General features: G+C 38.4%; 1 protein-coding gene and 1 long non-coding RNA gene across 3 annotated transcripts in view; both read right to left on the bottom strand.

The window, feature by feature from the left end:
- frem2b (FRAS1 related extracellular matrix 2b) overlaps positions 1-16,385 on the bottom strand; it is a 70,267-nt gene extending 53,882 nt beyond the window's left edge. The window contains exons 1-2 of the mRNA XM_004075537.5: positions 11,223-16,385; positions 9,960-10,049 (exon numbers count right to left, since the gene is read on the bottom strand). Of these exons, the coding sequence (XP_004075585.1) occupies positions 9,960-10,049; positions 11,223-16,233 (5,101 nt within the window). The 5' untranslated portion in view covers positions 16,234-16,385. The remainder of the gene's footprint in view (positions 1-9,959; positions 10,050-11,222) is intronic.
- On the bottom strand, positions 1,624-5,869 carry LOC111948425 (uncharacterized). 2 transcript variants are annotated; one of them, XR_013659607.1, is made up of 6 exons: positions 5,291-5,869; positions 4,427-4,517; positions 4,123-4,272; positions 3,589-3,722; positions 2,570-2,695; positions 1,624-2,275 (listed from the first exon to the last, which is right to left on the bottom strand). It is a non-coding gene; the product is annotated as an uncharacterized LOC111948425 (long non-coding RNA). The 2 variants fall into 2 exon arrangements; XR_002874429.2 differs by having other exon boundaries at positions 2,621-2,695; positions 5,291-5,868.
- Positions 16,386-27,835: the final 11,450 nt, after the last annotated feature.

Genomic DNA, 27,835 nt, shown 5'->3' with positions numbered 1-27,835 from the left:
TGTGTCGCCAAACGTTTTTCCCAGAAAAATAGCATCAATATTTTTTACTATATGTGCACCACAGGTGGACTTCGAAAAAACTTTTCCACCCAGGAATAAATTTAAAAAACAATTGCTGGACCAGCTATGTCATTTCTGAAGTTTACAGCCTTTTTTTTCTATGTATATGATTTATACCATGTAGGTCCCAAGGACAGAAGAACACTGTACCTCCCAAGAAAAGTACAGGGCGGACAGTTTCATTAATAAAAGGGTAGAGATAGATAGAAAAAAAAATACTGCAGAGTCATCACCTGAGCTGCAGTGGGGATAATATAGTACACACTAACCCCACAACTGCATGTGAAAGCATGTTCTGCCTTACTTTTGTTGCACTTTAGCACGCAATGGGGAGAAAGATAATCCCCCCAATCCTAGAAATAAACAGAGGGGGAGACGAGGGAACGCAGTTTGCCCTCAAGAGTCACAAGCGATTACACAGTGAGGACATGGACGATGTTGACACCTGACATTTCAGAAACCAAGAAAAATGGTTGAGAGGATTATTAAACACAGGGTAACTTAATGCTAACTGAACTTATCTTGTTACACGAAGCAGAAATAACAAACTGAACATCACTTTTGAGGGAAGTTTCTACAGACTTGCATTGGACCGAAGAAAATAAATATCATCTTCGAATTAGGGGCTTGTAACAACAAATGTTTGTGTCAGTTTCTCTATTTGGATTATGAGCCACAGTTGAACAAAAAAATCCAAATGAGTGACTTTTTGGCTCATCTATTGAACAAAAACTTTAAGTGAAATGGAAAGAACAAGCAAACTTTTACAGCCTTAAAACCTTATTTCTAAACATGAAGCAGCTTCAACCATTAGCGTATGTTTTGCAGTCTCTTGGTATCTGAGCAAAAGAAAAAAAAAAGGTGGAAGTGAGTGCATGGAATGTAAAAACAAGGACCACAGCGGTTGTGTCTGTCATTACGGACATTCGTAATGCTGACTGACTGGCTAGAGACAGAAGGGGATATAGAGGCAGAAAGGGATTCAAGTCTATAAACAACTACCTGGGAATACCAGGACTTTTGTGTGCTCAGGTAAGCTCAACTGAAAGCACCTGAATCCTTGAGAGACAAGGTAAAGAGCAAGCGTGCAGCAGACACAGCAATTAGCAGATTTAGAATAACAAGAGCAGTTCCAACCTTAACACAAACACACATGCCCAGAAATGCCACTAAACACTAAACAAAACATCTTCATGGTAGGAAATGAAGTTTCTGACGCACTTCACTGACATCATGTTTCCCCTAAGCACATACACTGTCAGAAAAAATGTGCAAAATTTGTACCTTTAGAGGTACAATGGCTTGTCACTGGGGCAGTACCCTCAAGGGTACAAATGTTGTACCCTTTCATATAGGTGCGTATCTGTACCCTTACAGTATGTACCTTTCAAAGGCAAATATGTACCTCTGTGGACAAAATTGTACCTTATAGTGTTATGGTACCATAATGTACCTTTAGAAAAGGTACAAATTTGTTCTTTTAAGGGTACTGCCCCAGTGACAAGCCTTTTGTACCCTTTGATGGCAAATTTGTACCAGATACAGCACATTAAAAGACCAGTATACTGTTTAACACATTTATTAAACATTCAAAACAATTACAATTCTGACATTTCACAGTATGATTGTTTTAAGCTTCACAGTGTCACAACAGGATGCATATATTTACAATTATTAGCAATTTTACAATAATGAAAAATCTATATTTTTCCTTCAGTTCACATTGCATTCATTGTAACTATAACCTTAACATTTGATCAATTGTAAACAGCACATAGCACTTCAGTTACCATTTTTAAACCATGAAATAAAACTTGTGACATTAACAAAAGAAGCACTAGACCTCATTTTAAGTACATCTTTCTACTGCATTCTACATTTTCTAAAAATAGATAATAAAAAAGTAAACTTATAACCAAGTTTAAATGCATAATTTAAATAATAAAATGCATAAATGTGATAAGATAATATTGATACGAATTCTAAAAAGAAGAACTATAAAACACACTAAAGATTACCAAGGATTACGTTTATGTCAATACCTAGTAGATCCTCTGCAAGCTTCTCTTCTCTTGCTTCTTTGGAGACTTTGGCTAATGGAGCTTTTCTTTGAACAAGCTCAAGCACCTTTGGCACAATACTGGTAAACGCCGTCCTTGAAGCGCTGGCTTAACCTGACAGGTGATGGATGCATTCGGTCAACTTCATCAAACAACTGAAAATTGAAAAAAAATTAGAAAATTAATCATTCACTTTAACTAAAACAAACAAAAGACATAAAACATTCTAATATTCTTTGTTGCCTCTTTCATTGCCATTTCCCTTTAGTGATCTCATTGTATAAATATTACTTGGCTTGAATGACTATATATTTATATATGGGTTTACAAAATTACAATGTTTTTACAATTGAGTTAAAGCTGTTAATGATCATTTTAGCAGATGTCTCAGCTTATATTGACATTCAAAATGTATTTTAAGCTGACAACTGATTTAAAATGTCACTGACCCGTGAGGTTGTCTTCAAGAAAGGGTACTTCTTTAGTATATCCTTTAGCACCTTGCTGTACTGGATATGCAGGACATTCACATGACCTTCAACGGATGATGCATCCTCACCAATGACAGCAACCACCTATTGGATCAAATTTAAAAGTCCATATTAATAATAAAAAATACAACTGCAAGCACTGATTACTGGGGTTAAAGCACTTTGAGATGATGTTTAAAGACAGTTTGTGCAGAGTGGTTTGGAGTTGATCAGAAATTAACTTCTGAGTTGTAGGCGGGGCTATTGACACAGTAGTTACCCTCAGCTGATGTCCGAACATCCCTTTGTTTACGCCCTCTCCCTCTAGCTTACAGTCCTTCCAACCTAAAACTAACATTAGTGGTGAAACCAAAATGATGAGCAATATTGAAGCTTTCCGGCCATAGTTTATATCAAGCTCAGACAAGTATGATGAAGATGTTAATGGATCTGTTTGTCTGCAAGTGGATGCATCAGAATAGAGCAGAGCAGAGGGACTCGGACCCACTTCATTTCATGTGGTGCGTCACAATAGAGACCTTCCTCAAACTGCATTTATTTTGTCTGTTCCTGATTCATCCCAATTTGAGTGAATACTCAGATGTGCAGTTTTAAACGTGTTCTTTTAAACGTGCCCATCATGAGAAAAATACTGCGACATGTTAAAAATGGGGGACCCACTCCAATGAAAATTATTTTTTAAAATGTAGCATTTTTATGATGACATAGTTATAAGATTTAAGAATAAAACTGTTTCTGAATATTTATTTTCTCAAATTGGGATGAATCAGGAGCAGATGAAAAGATGTAATTTGAGAAAGCTTGTAGTTGTTAAGTACAAGCTACATTTGGCAGGCCACAAGCTCCCTGCTCCGCTCGTCTTCATTCTCCTCGTCTGAGTTGGCATCTGGCTCACATCTATAAGGCTGGATAGCTCCAATAAAGACAGCCTGACTTTGAATGCTTAAAATGAATTTGTGAAAAGATTATTTACTTACTTTGGCAAGTGAGGCGTCTTCAACTCTTCATCTTGTTGTAGGACTGTGTTGTAATACTATTGTGTCATCTGAGTCCACTTCAGTATCTCCACTTGAACTGGTATTGCAGCTCTTTGCAGGACAACTCGGCTGATCTGTCAAAGTATTAAAGCTTTCAGTTACTGTAATATTTAAATTAGTATGATAGCAAAAACAAAAAAAGTAAAAACAAAGATTTTTTAAATACTGACCGACTTAACAGTTTGGCAGATTTATTATCTTGTCTAAGACAGCAATAGGATAAAAAACTCACTTATTTGCCCGTGTTTTGTTCCCCACACTATCCTGTCAAATAAATCATTAACCCTTAGACTCCTATTGATGCAAATATACAATCAAAACTCTTCAACTCAAAAATGTTCTTAATTTAGCATGTACTTGAAAGCAAAAACACAGATTATTTCCCTTGGAAATAAATTCAGGCATCAAAGGGGAATTTACCCAAAACCATTCAAAACAAAATAGATAAATTACAATTTAAAAGAAAAACTTCACCTTCTGGATTTGAATCTTCAGCCAGACAAATTTCCAACACACCAAGGTTTGGGTTTTTCAACAGGAGATCAAAAACCTCCTCATCAACTTCTGTCTTTGAGTCATCAAACACTTTCAAGTCCAAGGTTGGGATGTTGAACTTTTTGGCAGCTGTGAACACAGCAAAATTATGTTTAGAATACAGCACAGAAATTATCTTTAAATTAAAAAGCAATTAAAAAAATCTGTTTGCATCACAGCTGACAGTTTATCCACAAAGTTGACTGTAAAGAAAAATGCTGGAAATTGTGATGTTTCCACTCACCGCATTCCCAAAAGGATTTGAAGGTCAGCTGAATTTCAAAACATTTTTTTTTTTTGGCGTTCGACATGTTCAAGCACAGCTTGCATCTTTCCTGGTGGGAAAAAAATAATTACAAAAAAGAAAAAAACATTACAACACCAAAAGGTACCAACACAGCATTTATTCAGGAGAATGATCAAAATCAACAACACAGTGTAAACTTCGCTTGACCAACAATGAGCGATCATGACAACCTAAACAGTCTCTGTCACTGTCTTGCATTCGAGAAATGGTGGCTGCGCGCGCACAGCAGCTAAGGCAGGCTGACATATAAATGGGAAGGACCGCCATACTGCGGTGTAAAAAAAAAAATTAAAATAAAACGTTTTTGGACTCCTACACATTACAGATTAAAATGATTAACGCATTGAATTCGACCTGATAAATATCAGTAAGAATTATGGAGCTGGTCGTTTCAAAAGTAGCTGGCTTCCTTACTAAGAAAGACAGAAAAAAAGGGGGGGGGGGGGGGGGTAGGCAACAACAACCGGTGCATCAACGCCAGCGTACATCGGTAAAAGTAAAACGGCGACAGAATTATCTAGTGATAAAATGTATATATTTCAATGTATTTAACGGAACGCGGTACAACACCAATAAAAACAACAGCTTAATTTATTTAATGGCTGCATTTAGCTGAACTTCAAACGGCTGAGGCTAACCGTTACTAGCAAACTAACTCCTGCTTGTAGTTTGCAATCTCCTCACAGGCACATACACGGTGGAATAGCAGCATTCCACTACACAAAAGTTATTCCTTACAGATATAACCGAACCCGCTTAAAACAAGTTTCTACCTTATTCTTGAGCAATTAGCAGACTTACCTCAGTCACAGCCTCTCTCTTCCTCCGTCCGCTGCGGGATAACAAAATGGCGGAAGAAACGAAACTTAAGAAAGTAGAGTGGGCGTGGTCTCGCTGGTTTACTCCAACATATTTCCTCTACGTTTTTAAACCTACTTAAATAAAAATTACTGACGGTAACTCCGAAAAAAGTACTCTCTCATTTTTCCTGTGTAGGTACAAAAGCTAAAAGGTACTAATATGTACACTTAATGTAATAAATTAACAGCTCAAAGACTAGAAATTTAAATTGAACTTAGGCCAAGTTAAAGTACACCATATAAGGTTAAAAACATCAAATAATTTTGTCTATAGTGTGCTTTTGCTCTAAATTAAAGGCAAAACAAAACAGCTCTTATATAAGTAAAAAAAAACAGGCTCACACTAATACATGTTTAAAATGTATTATCTTGATGCTCTGCACAATCAATAAAATATAATGTGCTTGTGTACTGTTCAGAACTAGTCATAAAAGATGTGTGGTCTCTTAAATATATTTGGTTATTTTGTGCATCTTTTCCAAATAACCAACAACGTATTAAATTATTTTGGGTGACGTTTCATACACTTTGAATTATTACTTTTGTCACACAAGTGATTGTACCTTTGTGGAATAAAGGGTCCAAATATGGGCCCTCTGATGGTTGGAAACATATTTGTACCTTTTTTATCCTTAAATGGTACATATGAGTACCCTAAGGTGTAATTATGACTCATTTAGGGTACAAATTCACCATTTGTACCCTAAGTGTTCACAAACGTACCCCAACCGTACCCTTTTTTCTGACAGTGTACCTGACACTGTATGCATTTTTTGTTTTTAGTGAACATTCAATTAAGTCTTTATTTGATAGAATAAATGTTAAAACACCAGAGGAGCTCTGGATTTGACAAGTCATGTCAACTCATTTTATGAAAAGGGAAAATAAAATAAAATAATAGCAATAATAAAAACCTTTTGCTTTCTTTATAGTTTTTTGAAGCAGTTTGACACCAGTTTTGTTATATATTTTTTTCCTGGCTAAATATGATGTCATTAAACCATGGGGAAATAGGCGGGAAACATAGGGATACTTGTCAATCAAAACGGCTGCAGACACAGTTATGCGTAACTAAAAGAAATGACAATAATGAGGCACATAATCATTCCTCATCCTCACACTTAGCCTGAGTAACCATAAAACCATTTAGAATAATGCTTTTAGAAAAACCGGGATCTTTTATTGTTTTACCTAAATATTTCAGCCATTTTACATTTAAGTCCCACTCCAATCATCATTTTGAGTCGACCGTGGTGTAGTCACAGGACGGTAGACCTCTGATTGGAACATTGCAGGTTCGATTCCCACCTTACCAGCCCATGTGTCAAAGTGTCCTTGGGTAAGACACTGAACCCCACCTTGTCTCTAGTGGAAGGTTGGCGCCAATGTTTGGCAGCGGAGCCACCATCAGTGTGTAAATGGGTGAATGGGACTGTGACATTAAAGCACTTTGGGCTTCGACAAAGGTAGAAAAGTGCTATACAATTTTTAAATTATTAATATGTTGTTTTTATGCCAGCTCAGATGAAGAAAACAAAGACGTACGTGGATCTATTTGTCTGCAAATGGACGTATCTGAATGGAGCGGAGCAGGAGGATTGTGGCTTCCAGTTGTAGCTTCTACGTCACAGCTACAAGGTTCATCCAAAAGCATTTTGTCATCTGCTTCTGATTCACAATGATTTGAATAAAGAAATATTCAGAAAAGCAATTTTGAGTTTAGATTTCTTTATAAATATCCTCCATCATTAGAAAAATGCCACAAGAACGTGTAAAAAAAAAATTCCTAATTTTTATTCGAACGGTAAGGGACTTATCAAGCTTAAAGTGCTACGTTTTTTTTACATGAGTTTTATTCTAAAATTAATGAATGAAATTGAAAAACACTATGTGCATCCGATGGAATAAAACAATAGTTTTAGTAATTTTCCAAAAGTTCTCTAAAACCAGCTACCAAGTTTCAGAATTATCCAGAGTTTAAATGCAAACTTTGTCCAACAAAGTATGAGGTAAGTTCAGGTCTAATAGAGAATACATGGTAACACTTTTTGTGAATTTAAAAGGGTATAAAGCAGAAGACTCATTAATCCAAAAATGTAATTTATCCTTTGGCAATTCCCTTGAAAACCCAAGACTGAACTCTGCAAGATATCAATCAATCTGCAAGGAAAATGTTAAGGTAGTGTAAGCTACAGGTCAGAGGTCAAGTTGTAATAGGTTTTTGGAAAGAAAACTGAAACAGAGGATCGACACCGTCAATTTCTCATTTTTTTAGGTGAAGCATAAACTGTCAACAGTGGTAACCATTTTAACTATTGGCTTTTTTCAGAAGCTGTTCAGAGCGTGCCATTCGGATTGCAGCTGGTGACACACACCCTTAGAATGCCAACAAGCAGCTGTGACACGAAAAGCAACTTTTTTCCCCAGGAGCACATTCAAGTGCATTTGGTACATTTCTCCCAATGAGCTTGAAGTGGGGGTGGGGGGAGAGATGTTTCCGTTTGCCTTACATGACACAGTGCAGCTGTGTGCCAGTGTACACCATTCAGCTCCTCAAAGCTGTTCAAAGGACTGCATGCTCCGTCGAGGGATTCGGGGCAGCCACTGGCACAGCTTAAATCTCATTAAAGAAATGTTCACTGACTGCAGCACGCAAGGAATCCTCGTGGAGAAGTTATACGACTATTCATCAATTTTGAAGCTATTTAGGTACGACTATAAAGCACAATCCCTGTGTCAAATGTTTATGTATGATATATATATATATAGAGAGATATAAGAGCAATGCGTTCTGTCTGACAGTTGAAACTAAGGACAGAAGGAGAGCCTACTATTCTGACTCCTCTTCCTAAATCTAAAAGTACTGCTGGAGATTGTAGTAAGCTCTGAGAAAGTGAATCTAATTGCCATCTCTGGGAGACAAACTAGCAGTGTGGGATAGAAGCATGTCATCAAGAGAATGACAGCAAGGGAGACAAGCCCACAGAGATCCATGACAAATAACCCAGCTGAGGTAATAACAGAGGAACTGATGGAAGCTCACTCCGCAACAAAGGAGCTCCACTCAACAGTAACACGGGGTTCAGGTAAAGAGCTGTAATCCATCGCAAGCTCCTGCTTTTTTCACTCATCACTCATTAGCACCCCCACCCCATCTAGCTGTTTTTTAACTTCACAGACAGATTTACGGAAAATGCAAAAACAGCAGTGGAGGCCACAGAGGTACTTGTGGGAAAAAAGGGCCCCATTAAAGTGGCTCTTTGTGCTCACTCATCACAGCTGAAGGCTAGCAGAAAGGACCCACTGTAAGGGACATGGTCTTTGCTAATCTGCAACACCAACATGCTCTCCTCAAACCTTTCATTAAATCTGCGCCTGATTACAAACCTATGTTGGAGGGAAGGTCTTCCCTAATTGCTTTACTACTTAGTTACTTGCTAAACCAATCACTACTTTCTCCAAAAAAGTAATTTGTCATTAGGGAAGGGGTATATATAGAAGATGCACCTAGAGTAATTAGCAGTAAGATTAACATGGGTAATGAAATAAAATGTTAACTGTTAAAATTCAAATACCATATTTTCCGCACTTTAGGGCACATCAGATTAGATAGAGGCGCACTATCAATTAATCGTCCATGTTCAAATGTAAATCATACATGAGGTGCAATAAACTATTAGTTGCACTAAAGTATCATTGTCATCCAAAATCCACTTTTTTGAGCTTTTAAGTGTATTATTACGTTTACGCCTCATAAGAAACGACCCCAAAGTGGTATTTTCATCCATTCACGCATTTCTGAGTATTCCTCTAAAAATCTGCTCTCTGAGCATCAGCCCCTCCCAATCCATGAAGACGAGTGGGTTCTCTCATTGTGACATCACAAAGTGAGGAACAGCCCTTTTCAGGAAAAGTTTGCGCTGCCAGCACCGCCCCCAGGCTAACACACACACACACACACACACACACACACACACACACACACACACACACACACACACACACACACACACTTTCTCTGTGGAGCTCGCAGTGATCAGCAAAAACGCTTTCATTTTACATGCACAATATGCACATCCATCTTTACAAAAGTTTGGATGTTTTCGCGGGCAAGGCGCAAAAGACAGAGTGCAGCGTACCTCTGAAAATCGCTTTGGCATCACGAAGCACCCTGGATTAAAAGGCACATTGTTGTTTTGAAAAAAACTAGGGCTTTTTAAGTGGAAACTTAGTGCGGAAAATACTGAATCTTGCCTAAAATAGAGTTGAACATAAATCAAGTGGCACATAGGAGATGAAGTTATCTTCAGTGCAAACAGTATACATTTCCCTCTCATTACTGCACACTTGTCTTACTTTCACTGAAACAAGAAACAGTGGGAAATTATGGTTCTAGAAATCTCTCCCATCTCTGCACACACCTCTTGCATGCTAATTCCTATCAGTTTGACACACTGCGTTGCATGCAAGCTTTTTTTTCACCTATGAAAAATCGAGCTTCTCAAGTAAGCCAGACTTTCAATATCTCAGCCTCATCAGTCTGCATAACCCGGACTTTATTTGCAAACACTTTTACAACAATAGAAGTTGAATAAAAAATTTAAACTTACCATTGTCCTGAATAGAGAAATGGAAGATATCGTTTGTGGCGTTGTCCCCTTCCCTCAGTACATAGCATATACTCATGTCGTCGATTTCAACTGAAAGAAAAGAGTTTAACTGAACAAATGCTGCATCCTTCAAAGAAATCGATGAAAAGATGGAAAATTTGTTGAAAGGCTTTTGTAAGACTGTCAGAGTCAACTTCTGAACACTGCATTATGATGCAGTATACATATCCTTGGGTTTAGAAATATAACACTGTTGGATAGATTAAATCCTTTTCATACTCCTGAATGACACTGAAAAATGTTTGACATTCGCGGCTCCATCACTTGGATGTTTGTCATCCTGATGGTTTGACAATTCTTCAAAACAATAGACCTGGAAGACAGTAAAGTTAACTGTCTGCTGTCTTTAATATTTCATGTGGATCCTTCTCCCTTCAAACAAGCTGGTCTGTTTACTCTCTGAACCCCTGAAATATTAAGGGTCTGCTAGGCGACAGCGGTTCAAATGGCTCAGTTCACAGGAGATACTGAAAATATACCCTAATGGTAACCACTTTTTGAAATGAAAATATTGTTCTCAAATTCACTGGTTCACTTTAAATCAACTGCCAAGGTGGTTAGTTGTGACTAACCAATGTTAGAAATCAGAAATCACTGCCACAATAATGCATTAATTCTATTTCTATGCACAAGTTTGTAATACAGTTCAATTTGGGATATAACAAAAACTGTCTCAATGACAAAGTTGGACTATTTTATATTGAAATCTAGCAAAGAACAGTTTTCAGATGAAAAATGAATAACTTTAAAAGGAAAAGTGATAAATTTATTTGTTGAATTGAACTTAAATTGATAAATTGATCTTTTTAAACTAGGGCCGACACCCCAAGACATTTTCAAAATTCATATAGTTTATCTGCATGTCTGCAACTCTTGCTCTTGTTCACAATAATCCTTCAATAAAGTACAAGTTAATTTGTTCTGAAAGGCAAAAACTCAAAGCGCAGCTTGATATATGCTCTGTTAAGCCTGGGGTACTTGCCTACTACTTCTTAGCAAGCACACACTCCCCAGAGTGAAGCCTTTATGACAGAAATGGGTGTCTTTCAAGCATGATGTGGCAGAGCAAAAAAGTAAAAACAAGTTTTAAAAATAGCTCCACATATTTCTGAAAATTAAACCATCAGTTTTTAAGAGTAACAGCATGTAAAATAAAAAGTTGCAAAATGTTCTAAAGTTTCAAATGAGAAGCAGTCCTCTTACCTTGTGTGAAACTGGTGATGGTGGAATTTCCTCTTCCAAGGTTGATCAGGTAACCATGCTTCGGGGCAATAGTGATCCTGAAAGTCACAGAGCCTTGAATGCTGTCTCTGTCCTCAGCTTTAAGGGTCTTACTGGTGATCACAAATCCCAGGTGACCTGTCTCCAGAAGCCGTAATGTTGAGGCACCCTTGTTAACAACAATCTGTGGTGCCCCATTATCCACAGAAAGTACAGTGATCTTCATCACTTGAGGTTTTCGAGTCTCAAAAACGGTGTCGGGAAAGACATAGAAGTCTCTGTGGGTACCATCGGTGACAGTGAAGGAGAAACTGTCCTCCGCACTCTTTGTGCCATCATGCTTGTAGCTGATCAAGTTCTCATTAAGGTCTTGCTTTGTGAAAGAGGTGACAGGACGAGTGTTATTGAAGAGCAGGCGGCCATGAATGGGAATCTGAGTAATTGTAAATTTCAAGAAGCGATCGGCGGTGTCCCGGTCCTCAACTGTAAGCTCAAAAGGAGTGACAAGTTTGTTTTCTCCCTCGGTCACCACCAAGCTTTGTACCATCACCACAGGCTTTTTATTATCCACACCAGCGATGGAGATGCGAAAAGTGCGAAACACAGAGTTGTAGCCATCAGTCACTTCGAATTCAAAGCTATCCATTTTCACTTCATCGTCAGCTGTGTGGATGTAGTATACTTTGTTTCCAGCCAGCTGGAGCTGAGTAAACGATGAGATGGGCATCCCAGGTGTGTCTGTGCATTCCAAGTGTCCTCTCACTGGAGCTCGAGTGATTGTGAAGACCAAGTGCTCATCCGGGCTGTTAAGGTCACTCGTGCTGAGAAGATCAGTGGTCAAAGTAACTCTGCCCCCTTCTTTAAGGGACACCCCTTTACTTATCACATCAGGGAAAACTATGTCAATACCACCTATTGTAACATAGAAATACCTGTCAATCAAAGTATTAGTACCATCTGTCACATCAAATTTGATGAGGTCACGAATTCCCTCTTGACCATTATGGATGTAAATGATTAAACCCTGATCCAAGTCACTCTGTGTAAAATTCATTCCAAAAGTAATATTTTCCAATGTCCCAGACAGAGTTGTTCTTTGCAAATATCCTTGACCAGGTCCGTATCTAATAATGTAAGTTAACGTGCTATCGTCAGAGTCCAAGTCAGTCGCTTTCAAAACATTACTGTTAAGAATTTTAACCTCACCTATTTCAATTTCCAGGCCATCATTAATGGCCATCCTTGGGGTTTCATCATCCACGGGTATAATCATAACTACGACTGTTTTCTCTACACTGAACTTTCCATCTGTGAGAACAATATCAAAGCTGTCCTCTGTGGTCTCTGAATCATCATGCTCGTACACAATAGTGGAGGCCTCTCTGATCTGATCCAAGGTGAAGTTAGACACAGAGAGGGTGCCTGTGGTAAATTGACTGAGAATAAATCCGTGTTTTGGAGGTTTGGTAATAAAAAATGTGAGCTGATCTGGGGGGAGGTCTGCGTCGGCGCCATTGAGAATGGGAGTGTCAATGACAATGTTCATGCCCTCCATAACTACAAACTCTCTCATGTAAATCTCCGGCTTTTCATCATTTGAGGGGATTATGGAAATGGGAAAAAAGTGCCTTTCAGAGAAATTGATGCCATCGGAGCATCTGAAGGTAAACCTGTCTTCCACTGGCTCAACTCTTTTGTGAATGCTTTGAACATAGTAAATGTGATTCTGTCTGATGTCCTTGATGGTATAAGCACTAATGGCAGTTCCAGATCTCGATTTCTCTGAGCCAGGAGCAGGGGAGATATTTTCCACATAGCCTGAACTTGGTTGTACAATGATGGTACAAAGGATGTCGTCAGTGGGGGTATCCCCATCATCTGCGCTTATATGAACTAACTGAATGACATTCTTTTCTCCTTCTGTAACGGTGAACTGTGGCCCCACAAAGACCTCTGGAGCCTGGCTATCAAGAGGAAGAATAGTAACATGCACTCGAACACCTGTGATTTTATTTCCTCCAACAGTCCACTCATCAGACATATCTGTCAGGGTGAGATTGAAAAAGTCCTCCTTTATGTTCACACCTATCTCTCCGCTGGTATGAGCGTAGACCACAAAGCCGTTAATAATATCTGCCTGAGTGAATGTGCCAGATGGAACTCCTCTTACCAGGATTTCACCAAATGATGGCTTGTCTTCAACAATGTAGGTCAGTCGAAGGTCATCCGTGTCCTCGTCTTTTCCCTGAATGACATTACTTGTTATTTCTGTGGCTCCACTTTCCAGGACGTCTATGTAAGAGCCTATTGTGCCAGCTGGCAGGCTGAGAGTTGGGGTCTCATCATCAACTGGCTTCACGTTAATCTTTATAGTTATCGGGACAGTGTGCACTCCATCACTGACATCTATTTGTACAGAATCCGCTGTTGATTCATCTCCATTATGGGTGTACGAAATCAAGCCATTTCCAATATCCTCTAAGCCAAAAGTAAATCCTTTTGTCATGTCAGAGAACATAAACTGGATCTGACCGTGAAGTGGAAGCTGCACAACAGTAAAGGTAATATCTTTGCTGTCCGTATCTGTATCTGTGGTGTGCAGCTCAGCACTAGTGAGGATGTGTCTTCCGCGTTCAAGCATCGTAAACCCAGAATTCATTATCTGAGGTGGTTTGTTGTTGACAGGTTTTAAAAATATAGTGAAAACTCCTTCTAAGCTATTTCTAGAAACATCCTCAACCGTGAACCTGAACTGTAAAACCCGAGAGGTAATTCCAAGCTCAAGATCTGGGGGTTTGTAAGCAATTTTATGGTGGTTAATTTGGGCCTGAGTGAAAGTTGTGACTTCAGTGTCTGGGTTTTCCGTCAGTACCAGAGCTCCCAGCACGACTGGGTTATTCTCATCTGAGTCAGTTGGTGGTTGGATTATGGTGAATTTGAGGTCCCGATCATCTGAGTCGAGGTCAGTGTAGCGGAGAAATTTTTTTCTTAAGTGAGTCAGCTGATACTCGTGGACAGTCATTTGCAGGGTTGTGTCAGGATACAGTTCAGGTGGAAGGTCATCAATCGGAAGAACTTTGATGATAAATGAGCTCTCACCTGACTGATTGGGTGGGTCATTGTCATCTTGGACTTTAAACACAAACTGGTCCATGACTGTGCTGGTGCTGTGTGGCCCTGTGTGCTTGTAGTAAAGTTTTCCATCAGTAATATCCTGCTGCAGCCATTCAGTCACAACTTTTTCATACATTTCATCATCTGTGTTAAACTTCCAATTCGAAGGGTCCTCAGGTGTCTCAGACTGGCGCAGGATCACCTGTCCGATGGTTGATAAAGGAAGCTCCAATGTAAATTTTATTGTAGAATCTTCTGAGTCAATGTCAGTTGCACTGAGCACAAGTGAGGAGATTTGAAACATCTGGTTTTTGAATAAAATCAAGCCAGTGTTGGCATTGATTATAGGAGGCTCATCATCTGTTGGCACAACTGTGATGGGGAATAAAAATTCCACCTCACTGGTCCCATCTGTCATTCTAAAGATAATATTATCACTGTATGTATCACTGCCGTCATGTTGATAAATGACTAGGCCAGCATCAAGGTCAGCTGGGGTGAAAAATTTCCTTCTCGAGCCCAAAACAGTCAAATCTCCATGCCTCAATCCGTCAATAACAGTAATTTTGACTTTGTCTAAATTGTCTTCATCGCTGATTTCTAGATTATGAGAACTAAACAAAGGCCTGGACTGACCTTCGTACAGCAGCTGTCCGGTGTTCCTTGTGACCACAGGGGCCAAAGTGTTCATGGGCTTAACGACAATCATAAAGGCAAAAGGGTCTGACACAGCCCCCTCCGTGTCCACAACCTCAAATTCAATCTGGAAAATCCTCTCCGTGTCTGAGTCCACAGCAGGGGGTTTGTAAGCGATTTTCAAGTCTTTTAGGTCTCCTTGGTAAAATGAGGTTATGGGTAAATTCCTGTCATCTGTGCTGACAATGTAGCCCTCTTCAAATGAAAGAGGGGATGTAATGTTGAAAATTAATTCATCAGGATTGGACTCCACATCCTCTGCAGCCAGCATGTTCAGGGTTATTGCTGTCATGACAAACTGGTCTACTTCCATCATCATCATTGCAACAAAGCTCGGTTTAGGGGGCGTGTTGTCCTCTCCGTCCTTTATTCTCACCAAAATCTGGAAAAATTCGCGGTTAAGCAAATTCCCCTCCTTATCGTGTAACTCCACCACCATGGGGATGTAATCTCTGTTTGGAGACTTCAAAGAAAAAGTATGCTGGTAGCGGGTGTTCATTTGAATAAATTCATCACAGTCCAGCATCCCCCCGAGACTCTCTTCATCCATAAGTTTTCCATACCTGGGAAGGAGGCTGCCACTGGATAGGGATGCTATTTTGCACTGCTGTGCATCTCTGTCAAAAGTAAACTCTAAAATTCTTCTGTCGATGGGGTTGCTCACACCCAACAGCTTCTCCACTGTCAGCGGCAGATTTTTTGTTAACACTTCCAGTTGTGTGAAAATGACCTCCACTTCCACCATGAAGGGAATTATAATGGTATCCGTCTGGGTGTCATATCTGAGTTGTAACCTCACTCTGTCCCTCGGAGGACTCCTGGAGCCAAAGTGGGAGTATCTCACGTCGTTGGGTCCAAATTCACATGAGAACTTTTTTGGCGAGAGCTGTCCCGGTCTCTGTGACAGGGGGTCGTTGTCCAGCACCGTGATGCTGCATCGATCCCCGGGCTGAACTTGGATTACCAAATCATTAATGGGATCAATGAAAACCGATCTCCCGAAAGAGACGCGGATCCCATTGTTCGCAACCAGGATCGTGTCCTCGGAGAGCTCAGTCCTCATGGCATAGGATAGTCCGTTGCTATCGGGGAGCTGTGCGCCGGCATCACCTGTCAGAAGAGCCACCACAAGCAGAACCAAAGCAGTCCGGTGCAGGTGCGGGGATGGACGCATCCGCGCCATTTGGAGAGCGGTGGCGCAGCAGAGCGTCGCTGAACTTTGTGCATGCACTCCCGGTAACCCCACCACGGTCCTCGCTTAAAGTTGCAGGAGTCTAAAGTCGCAGAGAGTTGCACCTGCGCGCACCGAGGTGCACCATTCTCATGGAGCAGCGGCGCACTGTTGAGCCAAACTTCACGCTCCTGCGCTGTGGAGTAAGGGAGCAGTCACGCCCTCCTCCCAGCCAATTGGTCAATCTTTCCGCTGGAATGCGTTTGTCTGCTTTCAAATGGATGTGATTCATGTCAATCTGAGCAGAAAAAGCCAGCATTTGATTCAGAAAAAAAAAAAGACATTACAGATTTGGGTGAGAAAGACAATGTTGTAAAGGTGGAAGCTGATCCTGCCAGTGAATTCATACATTTATGCACATTTCAAGTGGAATTTAATGTGGTTAAAAATGTTTGTTACATTGTTCAGATTGTTTAAAAAAAAAAACCCATTAAGTAGTGCATAAACAGAATTGACCTCTAGTGTAGGTCTAAAATGAGAAGATCTTTGTCTCCCCCTACTGGTTGAAGACGTAAAGAACAGCCTTCTTCACATCCATCAATGTTTGTCCACTTCAGAGTTTTTCCCACAGCATTATTCTATCATGAGGTTTAAACACTAATCCCAAACTGAGACAGGCAAAACGAAGTCATAAATACAGTTTATGGGAGCTATGTGGTGCCATTATCTTAGTCCTCCAGGTGACAGGTATTTTCTCAAACCCAGCATTCTTCTCCGACTCCTGACGAGCTCAGTCACGATCTGACCTCTGCCTCCAGAGCGTATTGTGTGTGCACAAATAGCCGATTGCTTTTAAATCACACAGTTAATTGACATGTGGGTATGAAGATTACTTGTGCAAATCCAGAATTGCAGAGCCGATGGTGGATGAAGTGTGTCCAAAGGGAGGCTGTTGTTGAGCAGAGAAAGGAAGGCGTTTGTTGGGTTTGCACTGCTATTATATTCAATTAATATGTCAGCAGAACAGGGCAGAGGGGACTCCCTGTGATTCCTCCAACAATTCATTGCGCCATAGGGCTGCTCTGAATGTTTGAACAGCGTTTTGTATACATACCTCGTAAATATGTAGCAACTGTGGAACCTTACATACCCAGGGAGGCTTTCGCTTCGGCTCTGCGGAGTTCCCTTTGATCCCCATCAGATGATTTTCATTCCATCCACAAGCATGTGAGAGAAGCTATTGTCTCTCCTCTTTGCTATAGTTATGCATTAATGACAGACAAACCATATCACAGCTGGGCTGTGTTGAAATCAGTACAGAGAAGCTGCCAAACAGAACCCAGCGCTTGGGTTTCACTGGATACTGTTGACAGGGTCCAATTATAAATACAGCCGAGCAAACTGAAAAGCAAAGCCCAGGGCTTTGACAGCTTCTAGTTACACGAGAAAATGAAAAAGAAGATGAATATGATTTTCTGACAGCAAAGACGGCTAAGAGGGAATTGGATCCTACCCAAAACTTCAGGTTTATTTTTGAAGCGAGCAGGAGTTTGATGATATTCTGTCATATCACATTTATATCAAATTTATTATAAATGACCAATTCTTTCTTCTTGATTGAAGTGTCAGTTTCAGAAGAGCAGGAGAGTGTAAGCGACCATCTCATACATAGATGTATTGTTGGGCACACAGTTCTGGACTGAGTTAGAGCTAGCGCAGTTCAGTTTAGTTTCCCATGATGCAAGTTTGTGAAAGGAAAAGTGAAATCATTTATCTTTTACATTCCTGCAGGTGAGTTTGCAGCTCATCCCATCTCTTTGTTTCTTCTTTTTCGGATTATTATGGTCATAGAACACTCTGCTTTTTTCAAGTCCCAGATTATGATAACAATTTAATAACACTAAATAATTTTCTGTTATAATAGTGTTCATTTTTTGCATTATTTTCTAGCTCATTTAATCTAATTTAAAAGCATTTTTTAGTAATGTTTTAAAATGATTATGCTGTTTTTAGCCACAGTTTGTTTTAAATGTTGCTTTCTAGAACACAGTTTCTTCACAGCGACAAGAGCTGTGTTTCCATCACACATATACATAAACTTCTAGAAATGTTGAAAAAGCACAATTTCGCAATCAAACTGTTTCCATTAAATCATAATTTTGCGAATAAACACAAACCAACTCATGTGATAAGTCATTCAAAAAACATGGCGTGAACAATATTTTTGATTTACAGCAAAAACATTTAAATTTCTGCCATTTCTGCCATGGCACTAGCGCTCATCATCATCTATCAAAGGAGACGTAGGCGTCTTATTCAGTCCATGGAGCAGCGAGCTCTCAACACATGGGAGCGGCTACGGATCAAGCAATTTTGGGAAATTGTGGTGGGTGATTTTACAGCCACTGTGGATCCAACTATTCTGCATGACGAGTCTTAACTTTAATGAGCTGTGTGATACCACGGGACCTCTTGTTCCAACCAAAAAAAGTGCATTGTCAGCCGGTGGTCGGTCACATGACTAATTTCATTAGGAAAAAGAAGTGTTTCCATTGCAGTTTTGTAAAATAAGTCAATTTATGTCAGTAAACCTCAAAAATCACCTCCTCCAAGCGCAAAAACAGGTTTTTCAATTATTATACTTTTCCATTATGCAAATATATTCTCGCATAACCAATTTGCGCAATTTCGTAGTTAAAGGAAGCACAGCTACAAGTTCATTAGAAATTCGCTTCTAAGTTGTGGGCCAGCGCAAGCCCACCACCATTTCCCATCATTTCTTTGTTTACGAGCTCTCCTGCTAGCTTACGGCCCCTCACACCCCCAACCTAACATTACAGCTGCAACAAAAAATAGCAAACAATATTGGAGTCATCCAGCCCTACACTTAGGAGCCTGATACCAGCACGGACGACAGAAACAATCTATTTGGGATGCATCATATATCCTCAGGATTTACAACTATTTGAATACAGAAATACTCAGAAATCCAATTTCAAACTTAGTTTTTCTAATATATGTCCTCCATCTTGAGAAAATGCCAGAAGAACACGGAAAAACCGCAAAAACAACATTTTCATCAGAGTGGGTCTTTAAAGACAAGAACAGTTTCCAGCAGCAGCAGTGCTTCAGTAACCCCATTTAACAGAGTGAGAGATGCCCTTGAGCTCTTAAAGGTGACATCAAAGCAGACCCGATAAGCTTCAGGATCAGTGTGTTCAATCTAGGCTCTACTCTGTACTCAAATTTAGATTTTTTTATCCCCCTCTATTTTGCGTAGCCTAATATTTCAAAGTGTGCTTCATATTTTTGGACATAATTTCAGGGGGACTACAAAATGTGTCAGAAAAAACAATGAGACTAAAACAAAGAAAAGCCTTGTATATTAGATATAATATAGACATTTTGTCTTTAATAAATGTAAATTCCACCACACATATTTCATAGCTACACTGTCACAGTTCGTGAAAATGTTTTCAATTAGATTTTACATAAACCCTTCTCTAAAGATGCTCTTGATCTTCTTCAGCGCTACCCATCCTTATCTTTATCTTTAACTTGGCTTCAACTCTTATGCTTAGACTAATGAGGGAATAATTTTCCAACCCACTTTAAGAAACACAACCACAGCCTGGCTAATCTCATTAAGGCTATATTTGCTCATTTCGTCTCTGTCAAAGGCAATTTGTTTGAGCAGAGGTTTTCTGCTGAAAAAGGCTGTGGCATCTTCTCCGAGATCCGGCCCTTTGAAATAAATTGTGTAACCTGCAGAGGAAGAGCACACAGCCATCCTGCAGCCAAATCCATCTTCTCCAGATTATGTTCCTCCTGGGATGCTGAAGAACAGAAAAAGAAGCTGAAGCAGTCAAGTTTAATCAAATTCTTATTGCTTTCCTAAATTCCCAAGGCATCTGTGGACCTGAACATGAAGACTATGACTTATGGCCAGACCGATCATAATGCATACAAAGCAAGTCAGGTGTATTTATGGTAAGATTTTCAAACTCTTAGATCTATTGCAAAGCACTTTACAAATATCCACAAATGCTCAAAAGAGGACAGTTTGGAAGCATTAGAACCAATGTGTTTATTTGTTTTTGTCAGCCTGCAGTTACAAAATGAATTATTTTCAGGTCCTTAGAGCAAGATTAGACTTGAGACGTTTGATTTTGTTAAAGCTCTGGTATTATGTTGAGATGCATCTGACACTTGAGTGCTACATTACAGTTTTTCAACATGATAGATTGGTAAAACACTCAACTGCATTAATACAAGATGTTATAACAAGGATTTCACCTCATTAAATAGGACTTCATGAATAAAAAAAGGGCAAAAAACATAATTCTGAAAATTTTAAAGGTAAAAATAAAAGAAAATCCAATAGCATTACAAATGCACTAAGTATGGTTTTGTGAATTACAAAAAAACTGAGAATATGATGTGGAACAGAACAAAAAAAATCTAATATTGCCTTTGCTTATTTAAGAAAAAATAAGATTTTCAGTATAATATTGTACAACTAATTTAAAAAAAAAGACAAAAAAAAACTCAGCAGAAAGGGAATTAGAAACTGTGTTGCCGATAAACAATTTCAGAGACAAACTGCTATGAGCAGAGCTGAAATAAGTCATGCCACGGATAATGGGAACTGGGAGAAGGTGTAAAGACAGCTTCAGGGAAGCTGATCATTATGACAAGTGGAAAGCTTGACAGCATTTAGCCAGAAGGAAAACAGAAGGTCTAAAAACTTTTGAAGGACAGAATGGAGAAAAAAAAGGCCTCACAGAGAGGCGCAGGCAGAAAACGGAGAGAATTTTAAAACAGCACATCTGATGTGCATGTGGTGTGTATTTAACGTCCCAATTGAAGCAGTTGCCATCTCACAACTATTTCTTTGAAACTATGTATTCCTCCACCATGGCCCTATTTTCCACATTTATGTGTATTATTTTTTATTTAATTGTTTGTCTAGTTGTTTTGCTTCTCTTTATTGGGTTTTTATTTAGTCGCATTTGCTGTTTAACAGAATATTTTCTTACACAGGAGTTTGAACGGGAAAAAACACAAAATGTATGGGAAATTTGCTTATTTGAGCATGCAAAACAGTGACTACAATGATGTTGTCAGCACACCGAAACTTTTAACATGTTAAGGATGATAAACATAAAATCAAAAAGTAAACTTCCGGTTAAGTGATTTCCAGCTTTCCAGCAAGAAACACAAACTAGCCACTCAAATATGATTCTTTTCTAAAGGCCGTGTCACACAGCCACTATATTTTGTGCATATTGCACGGATGAAAATTTGGTCATATGTGAATATGCATGGAAAAAGTGAGAAAGTTATGGTTCTTTACAGAAACCACGTTACAAACCACAGAAAGAACACGTAAATCAATGTAGAACACTAACCTTGCTGGATTATTGCGCTGTTTATATCCAATTCATTTTAGTGATTCAAGCGTCAGTTACATAATTCTAACATATATAGATTCTATTCTATATATATTCTAACATAGAGTGTGCATGATATAAAAATTATATATCGGTGGTACATGTATGAAAAGTCTGACACACATGGAGATAAATGGAAGGGTCATGGAAAGCCACAAATTTGCGTATGCATCTCAGAAAAATCCTGCACAATTGCATAATATTTACATAACAATTGCACATAAACTACGTAAAATATGCATAAACTGCATAATTCTCAACCGATCAAAAATTTTGAACAGCTCAAAACAGAATTCACTTGAAGACCCGTCGGCCAAAATCATCAACAGACATCTGTGCATATCGACAAGTGAGGAATGCATGAACAATTCAATCAATTACGCATATCATGCATGTATCACAAAAGACCGAAATTTCGTCCGTGGAAAATGCCCAAAATGTATGTAGCGGCTGTGTGACACGACCTCAAGTCCATCAAACCACACCAGCACAAAGTTACTGAACAATTGCTTGAGTGTTTACTTGTCTTTTAAAATTACAGCAACCATACTTTAAAGAGTCTAAAACAATTAACCTGCAGTCAAATTTTTTTTGACTAAAACAGTAATATGAATCCAGTGATTAGGAGATATAATTTCAGTAACCCTAACCTCACTTACAGGTACACTGAGTTGTTGCATCACTCTACTCACCATTATCTACTAGGCCTTCATTTTGAACCAAAAGCTGATTGTTGTGGAGCCGGTTATCAAAATAATTGTGCATTGTGGGATACAAACATCTTAATTTAGCAGGGATTTAATAGTATTCTGTAAGTTCCCTTGAGTTAAATGATTTCCTTTTCTGCAGTACAAATAGCTTTACAAACCGCCACCATTTCAGATTCTTCTCATGGTGAACATGCTTTTCTGAGTGACAGGATCCTGAGGTACATTCATGCTAAATTTGGTGCTTTGGTGCCTTTCTTCTCTGTCAATCACAATCATATTTTTGCCTATAAATTCCTGAGTGGTTGTCTCTCTCTGTATTCTAGACAGTTCTCCGGCCCTCCTCTTTTTCTTGTATCTGTGGATATAAATATTTATTTAGTTTGTCTTCTTTATTTATTTATTCATAGATTTTTATTGATTGAAATAAAATTATTCCAACTTGAGTTGATAGTTTGCATATTTTTAGAAGCACATTTTTGTATATTTTGTCTGTCCCTCAATTGCTTGACACATTCATTTCACTGTTTTTATGGTAGTCCGCTACATTTTCTAATCTTCTTCTTTAAAACAAGTTCAAAATCATGTTCAGTTTGAGCACGAAAGTGTTCAACGCTACTGGTGCAGTGTTTCCCTCAACTTTCAACAAAACCTCTGCCTGAAAGCTTCTGTGGTGCAACAGTGCAAACACACTTGCAAGGTCAGCAGGGTGATGTCAAAACTGACTCCATTACAGTCTAACTACTTGACTGATCAGAGGAGAAAACCAGCAGACTTTTATTCAGTCATCCATGACTGAAAGCTGTGTTTTTGACAGCCGCCTTTTGGGTTCTCGTAATCACTAACTTCCTGTAGAGAAGAGTCTCTGGCAGGTCAAAGGTAACGTCATTTAGACCAATGGCTGCTGGATATCTACCCCACAGGCCTTCCAGCATAACCCAGTGTTCAGTGACTGAACTCATGTATGATGGTTTACAAGAAAAATAATCTTTATCTGACACCGTGCCCACTAGAAACAAAAACAACTAAAGTGAGAAGCAGTTTAAAAAAAAAAGAAAAGCATAAACTTTGCAACACTACTAATGAATTCTGAATTCTTTAATATTTATATTTTTTATTTACAAAGCTTTATGTTAATTTGTTTTTGAGCGATTCCAAATTTTTGGTCAGTTCAGAATTACAAAGTGTACGCCTATTTAACATAGCTTAAATGCAATTATTACGTAAATCTTGTGCAATTTTATGTGAATTTGTGAGATGCATATGCAGATAAGTGGCTTTCCACGACCATTCCAAGTATGTCTAACGGTCTTTTCACACGTGTACCACCGATGTAATACCTTATGTAATTGATGCATGAATCACTAATGAATCATGTAAACAGCACAATAATAACGCACGCTTCACGTTCCACATTGAATAACGTGTTCTTTGCGTGATTTTTTCGTACATCTTCCGCCGTTTTTAATGTGGTTCATTCGCGAGACATCTGTGAAAATGTCATGCAAAGACCACACTTTCTCCGTTCACTTGTGACCAATTTTCATAAGTGACATAGCCTTAAGACAATATTTTTCTAAACTTTTAACAATTTTGAACATCACTTTGCTGTTCCTCTTGCACCCTCACACTAGCTGTGTTTAGTGTTCTGTTTGAGTATTTCAAGGGACTGTTTCAAATATTTCCAAGGGCCCCTACTGAGACGTAATGGACTTAACCTTCCCATTAGCCCTTGTTGTCAAAGTCAGCCGTCAGCTGTAAAGTTAACTGCTGTAACAAGGTGTTTTTCCATGCTTCTGATAGATTTTAAGTTTCAGCTATAAGACTTTTAACCAGCTGACCACCGACACTCATGCACACAAACAAGCAACCCTGCTGACAGCTCTAATAGGAGCCAGGGCACAAACTGACACTCTTCATTTCCGTCGTATGACTGAATCTTGTTGATCTCAATGAGCTGATTTCATTGGAACCATGTATTGCCATGGAACAGATCCTTTTTTTTACCTTTAAAAAAAAAAAGTTTTTATGCATGAATCCAATAATCATAAGTAAACTCCAAATAAAAAGGATGTGTGCTAAATATTTCCAGAGGATGGCAATATAAAAAATGAGGTAAAAGCTAAAACATGTTACAAAAGCTGCTATTCAAAGAAGGACCCTGGGATTTTAGGTGTAATGCTAGTTATATAAATAAGGCAAAAAATTTAATTCACCAGCGCTTAGTTTCTTTTTGTAGCCAAATCTGACTTTAAGTCAGAGAACCTGGTGAAAGTATAACACGTTGGTGTAATTGTACGTCAAGCGTTGCATTCACTGACAGCATTCTTTGACTACTCTGACACTGGCAGGCTTGATTATTTCAAGTTCGTATCTAACGACTTTGAACTTGTCCTGTCAGCGTCACGATTGCATCAGTGTTCATTTTTAGAAGAAGGGTCGAGACCTGACCGACACCCCTTACATCTAATTGACAGAGAGCTGGACTGCAATGCCAAATGAGTTCCACACAGCGGATGCTGATGAGAAACTAGAAACGTGGGAAGGAGAAGGGTTAAGTAGGTATATATATATATATAGATAGATAGATAGATAGATAGATATGTAAAAAGAAATATTTTTGCAACTCATTAATTATTTCTATGTGCAGAGTAAACTTCCAAGTGCTTCAATATTAATGTATGCTTTAGGAAAGGGATAGGAAGCACCAATCAGCATGACAGGAAGTGGGTCATACAACATTTTGGCAAATGCAAACCTAACTAACAAAATTTAGAATATAGGAGCATGGAGCATTATTCTAATAGGTTTAGTTGTGTTTATATATTTACTTTTATGTCAATCACTGATTAGAAACCTTCAAAGTAAAAGTCTGTTTTGAAGCTGTGCATTTCACATGGTTCCAATAAAGAATAGCACATCAGTAATCTGTCATTACTTGTGCCATTGTCAAAAAATATTGTGTGAGGATCTATACTTTTAGATTTTAAAAAGAAATGCACTTCTGCCATCTAGTGGCAGAAAGATGCATTGCTGCTATAAAAAGCTCACTTTTTCATTCAAGTTTAGCCTCTTGTAGTTTTTTATAGCTATGTCTCCTTTAAAAAGTAGGAATATTTTCAAATCTATTTCTAAAAACATATATAAGTAATGAAAAATACAGCCTCCTGTTACAAACAAGCACATTTTTACAAGAAAAACCAAAATTATGTTCTTTATCTAAAGATTACCACATAATCAGGAAAAGAAATTGCCTTTGTATAATCTTTAAACATGAAAAAAAAAGTAAAATATTTACATCATTTAAGTATTGTTGTGTAATTTGCAATTAACATATCAATATGTGCCGTTTTTCTGGGAGTCCTGTTGTCGGTCCACTGAAAAATGCACAGATGCAAGAGAAGCCCATGTAAACATAAGAAAATACAACAATGTGAAACAGTGCAAAAATTAAAATACACAAAAAGGTATAAGGAAATAGTATTCTATAAAATAGACTGTTTAAACACAGTTTATTATATATCTCTGATAGGTACAAGACAGCAGAGAGATAAATTCTGATTTGTACATTTATTTCAATTTAAATTGTGCTGTGTCAAATATTTTTACAACTTATTTTTTATGACTCTCACTGTAACGTATATCTGTCAATAATAACCCTGAATCCAAATGGAAATGTATTTAACCTGGATCACTAAAAACAGGAACAAGAAGGAATGTTGCAACACATTCAATTATGTACTTTTCTCTGTTTTAATGCAGCATAGCGAAAGAGCAAAATCTGTGGTTAGGTCTGACCCAATGTTATAATTGGCGCAAATATCAGTCAACAAGGACTCCATGTTTGTTAATGTCCTAGAGTTACTTTGTATGGAAGTTTGCATCTTCCTCGTGGTTTCCATCAAACATCACATGACATATTATCAATATTGTCAGATCCACTTTCTGCACAGCAGCTTATTATCTAATGCCCACAAAGACTGTTATGCTCGCCCGGCTGTGGTGTTGTGTCCGCTAACGAAATACGACACTGAAAAGCTGTTGAGGCTTTGAGTTGAAAACACTTTTACAAAGCTGTGTACTTGGGATTAGAACACACACAATGATACAGGTGTTTCAGAAGTACTGGTGCTTTTACTGATTCTTGCGCCTTGTTCAGCAATTTGCTTTATTGCTATAGACATTCTAGTGCAGTTTGCTGCGTCAACCCAAAAGGTCATTTGAAACAAGTCATCTGCAAATAGGTAACTTTGATAATCAAATAATTGGACTGATCATTATCACTCTGAATTGAATTAGTTAAATTAAGGACAGCATTGGGGTATGCAGACTTTTAGCCTGCCTGTGTAGGTTACAAGAACTGCATATTCAGTTCACCCAGGTGCCTGTGTAAACTGGTCTAAGCAGGTTTTACTCACATGTTTGGCCTTGAGTTTTCTGTGCTTTTGGGATTCGAAGTATAATGCAAATCTTGAAAGTCTCACAGCATGTTCAAAAAATGTATAAATGAAACAGATTTTTCAACACACACACACACACACACACACATATTTTTTTACTATTCAGATTAACATGCACTTTGTTTGTATGCTAGTTGATACATTATTGTCAATAAAGTATTATTATTGTCACCATACAAGACTGGGATGAAAGTAAGAATTATTTTTGTCTTCTCCTCTCTCAAACAGAACACCTTTTTCCCATCATCCTGACAGCAGAAGAGCCCTGACCTTCCTCTGACTCATCCCCAGATCGTTCAGCTTCAAAACTGCCTGTAATGTTCAAACCAGTTTGTTTTGTCTGTTCGCTATTTTTTTTTAAATACTTGTGAAAATAAATGTTTCCATTCTGAAAACTGTGAATTTATTATGCTGTCCATTTGCAGCCTGACTAACAAAGCTGCAATAACTTTTGGGCAACGCACATTTTTAACACATCATTTAGTTACACTGGACTTATTGCACAGTCAAAACTTTTTTAAACGTCAAGTTTTTGCAGTTATTACAACAAAGATTGTGATTGCTGGTTTCAATCTACTTCCTGGCTGAATTAGTTCTAGAACAAGGGCTTTCAATTTGAAGGAAAAGAACAGAATGTTTATCAGTGATTTGTCGAAAGCAAATTAATAAATAGAAGACCTGACAACAAATACATTTGACTTTAGTGGGACGATTAAACCCTGAAACAATATTTCAAAATGGAATTCTTGAGTTATTTTGTATCGTTTTACTTGGACACTCAGTGCACAGTTCAATTTAACTTTAAAATAAGAGGTTTACATAAACGCGTCCTCATAAACAGCTAATTTTGTCTTATTTCAACGCAATAATAAATAAATAAATAAATACATATAAATAAACAAACACTTGACATCCTCATTTTCTCATCAGTGGGATGCAGCCGCAAAGAAAGTGCCCTAAGGGGCGTTGGTATCAGTTTCCTCAATTTGGAGCC

This window comes from Oryzias latipes, chromosome 13 (genome assembly GCF_053564925.1).
Source record: "Oryzias latipes strain Hd-rR chromosome 13, Olatipes_Hd-rR_3.1".
NCBI classification, from domain to species: Eukaryota; Metazoa; Chordata; class Actinopteri; order Beloniformes; family Adrianichthyidae; genus Oryzias; species Oryzias latipes.
The sequence above is the reverse complement of the archived record's forward strand: the minus strand, read 5'-3'. Positions and strand labels throughout refer to the sequence as shown.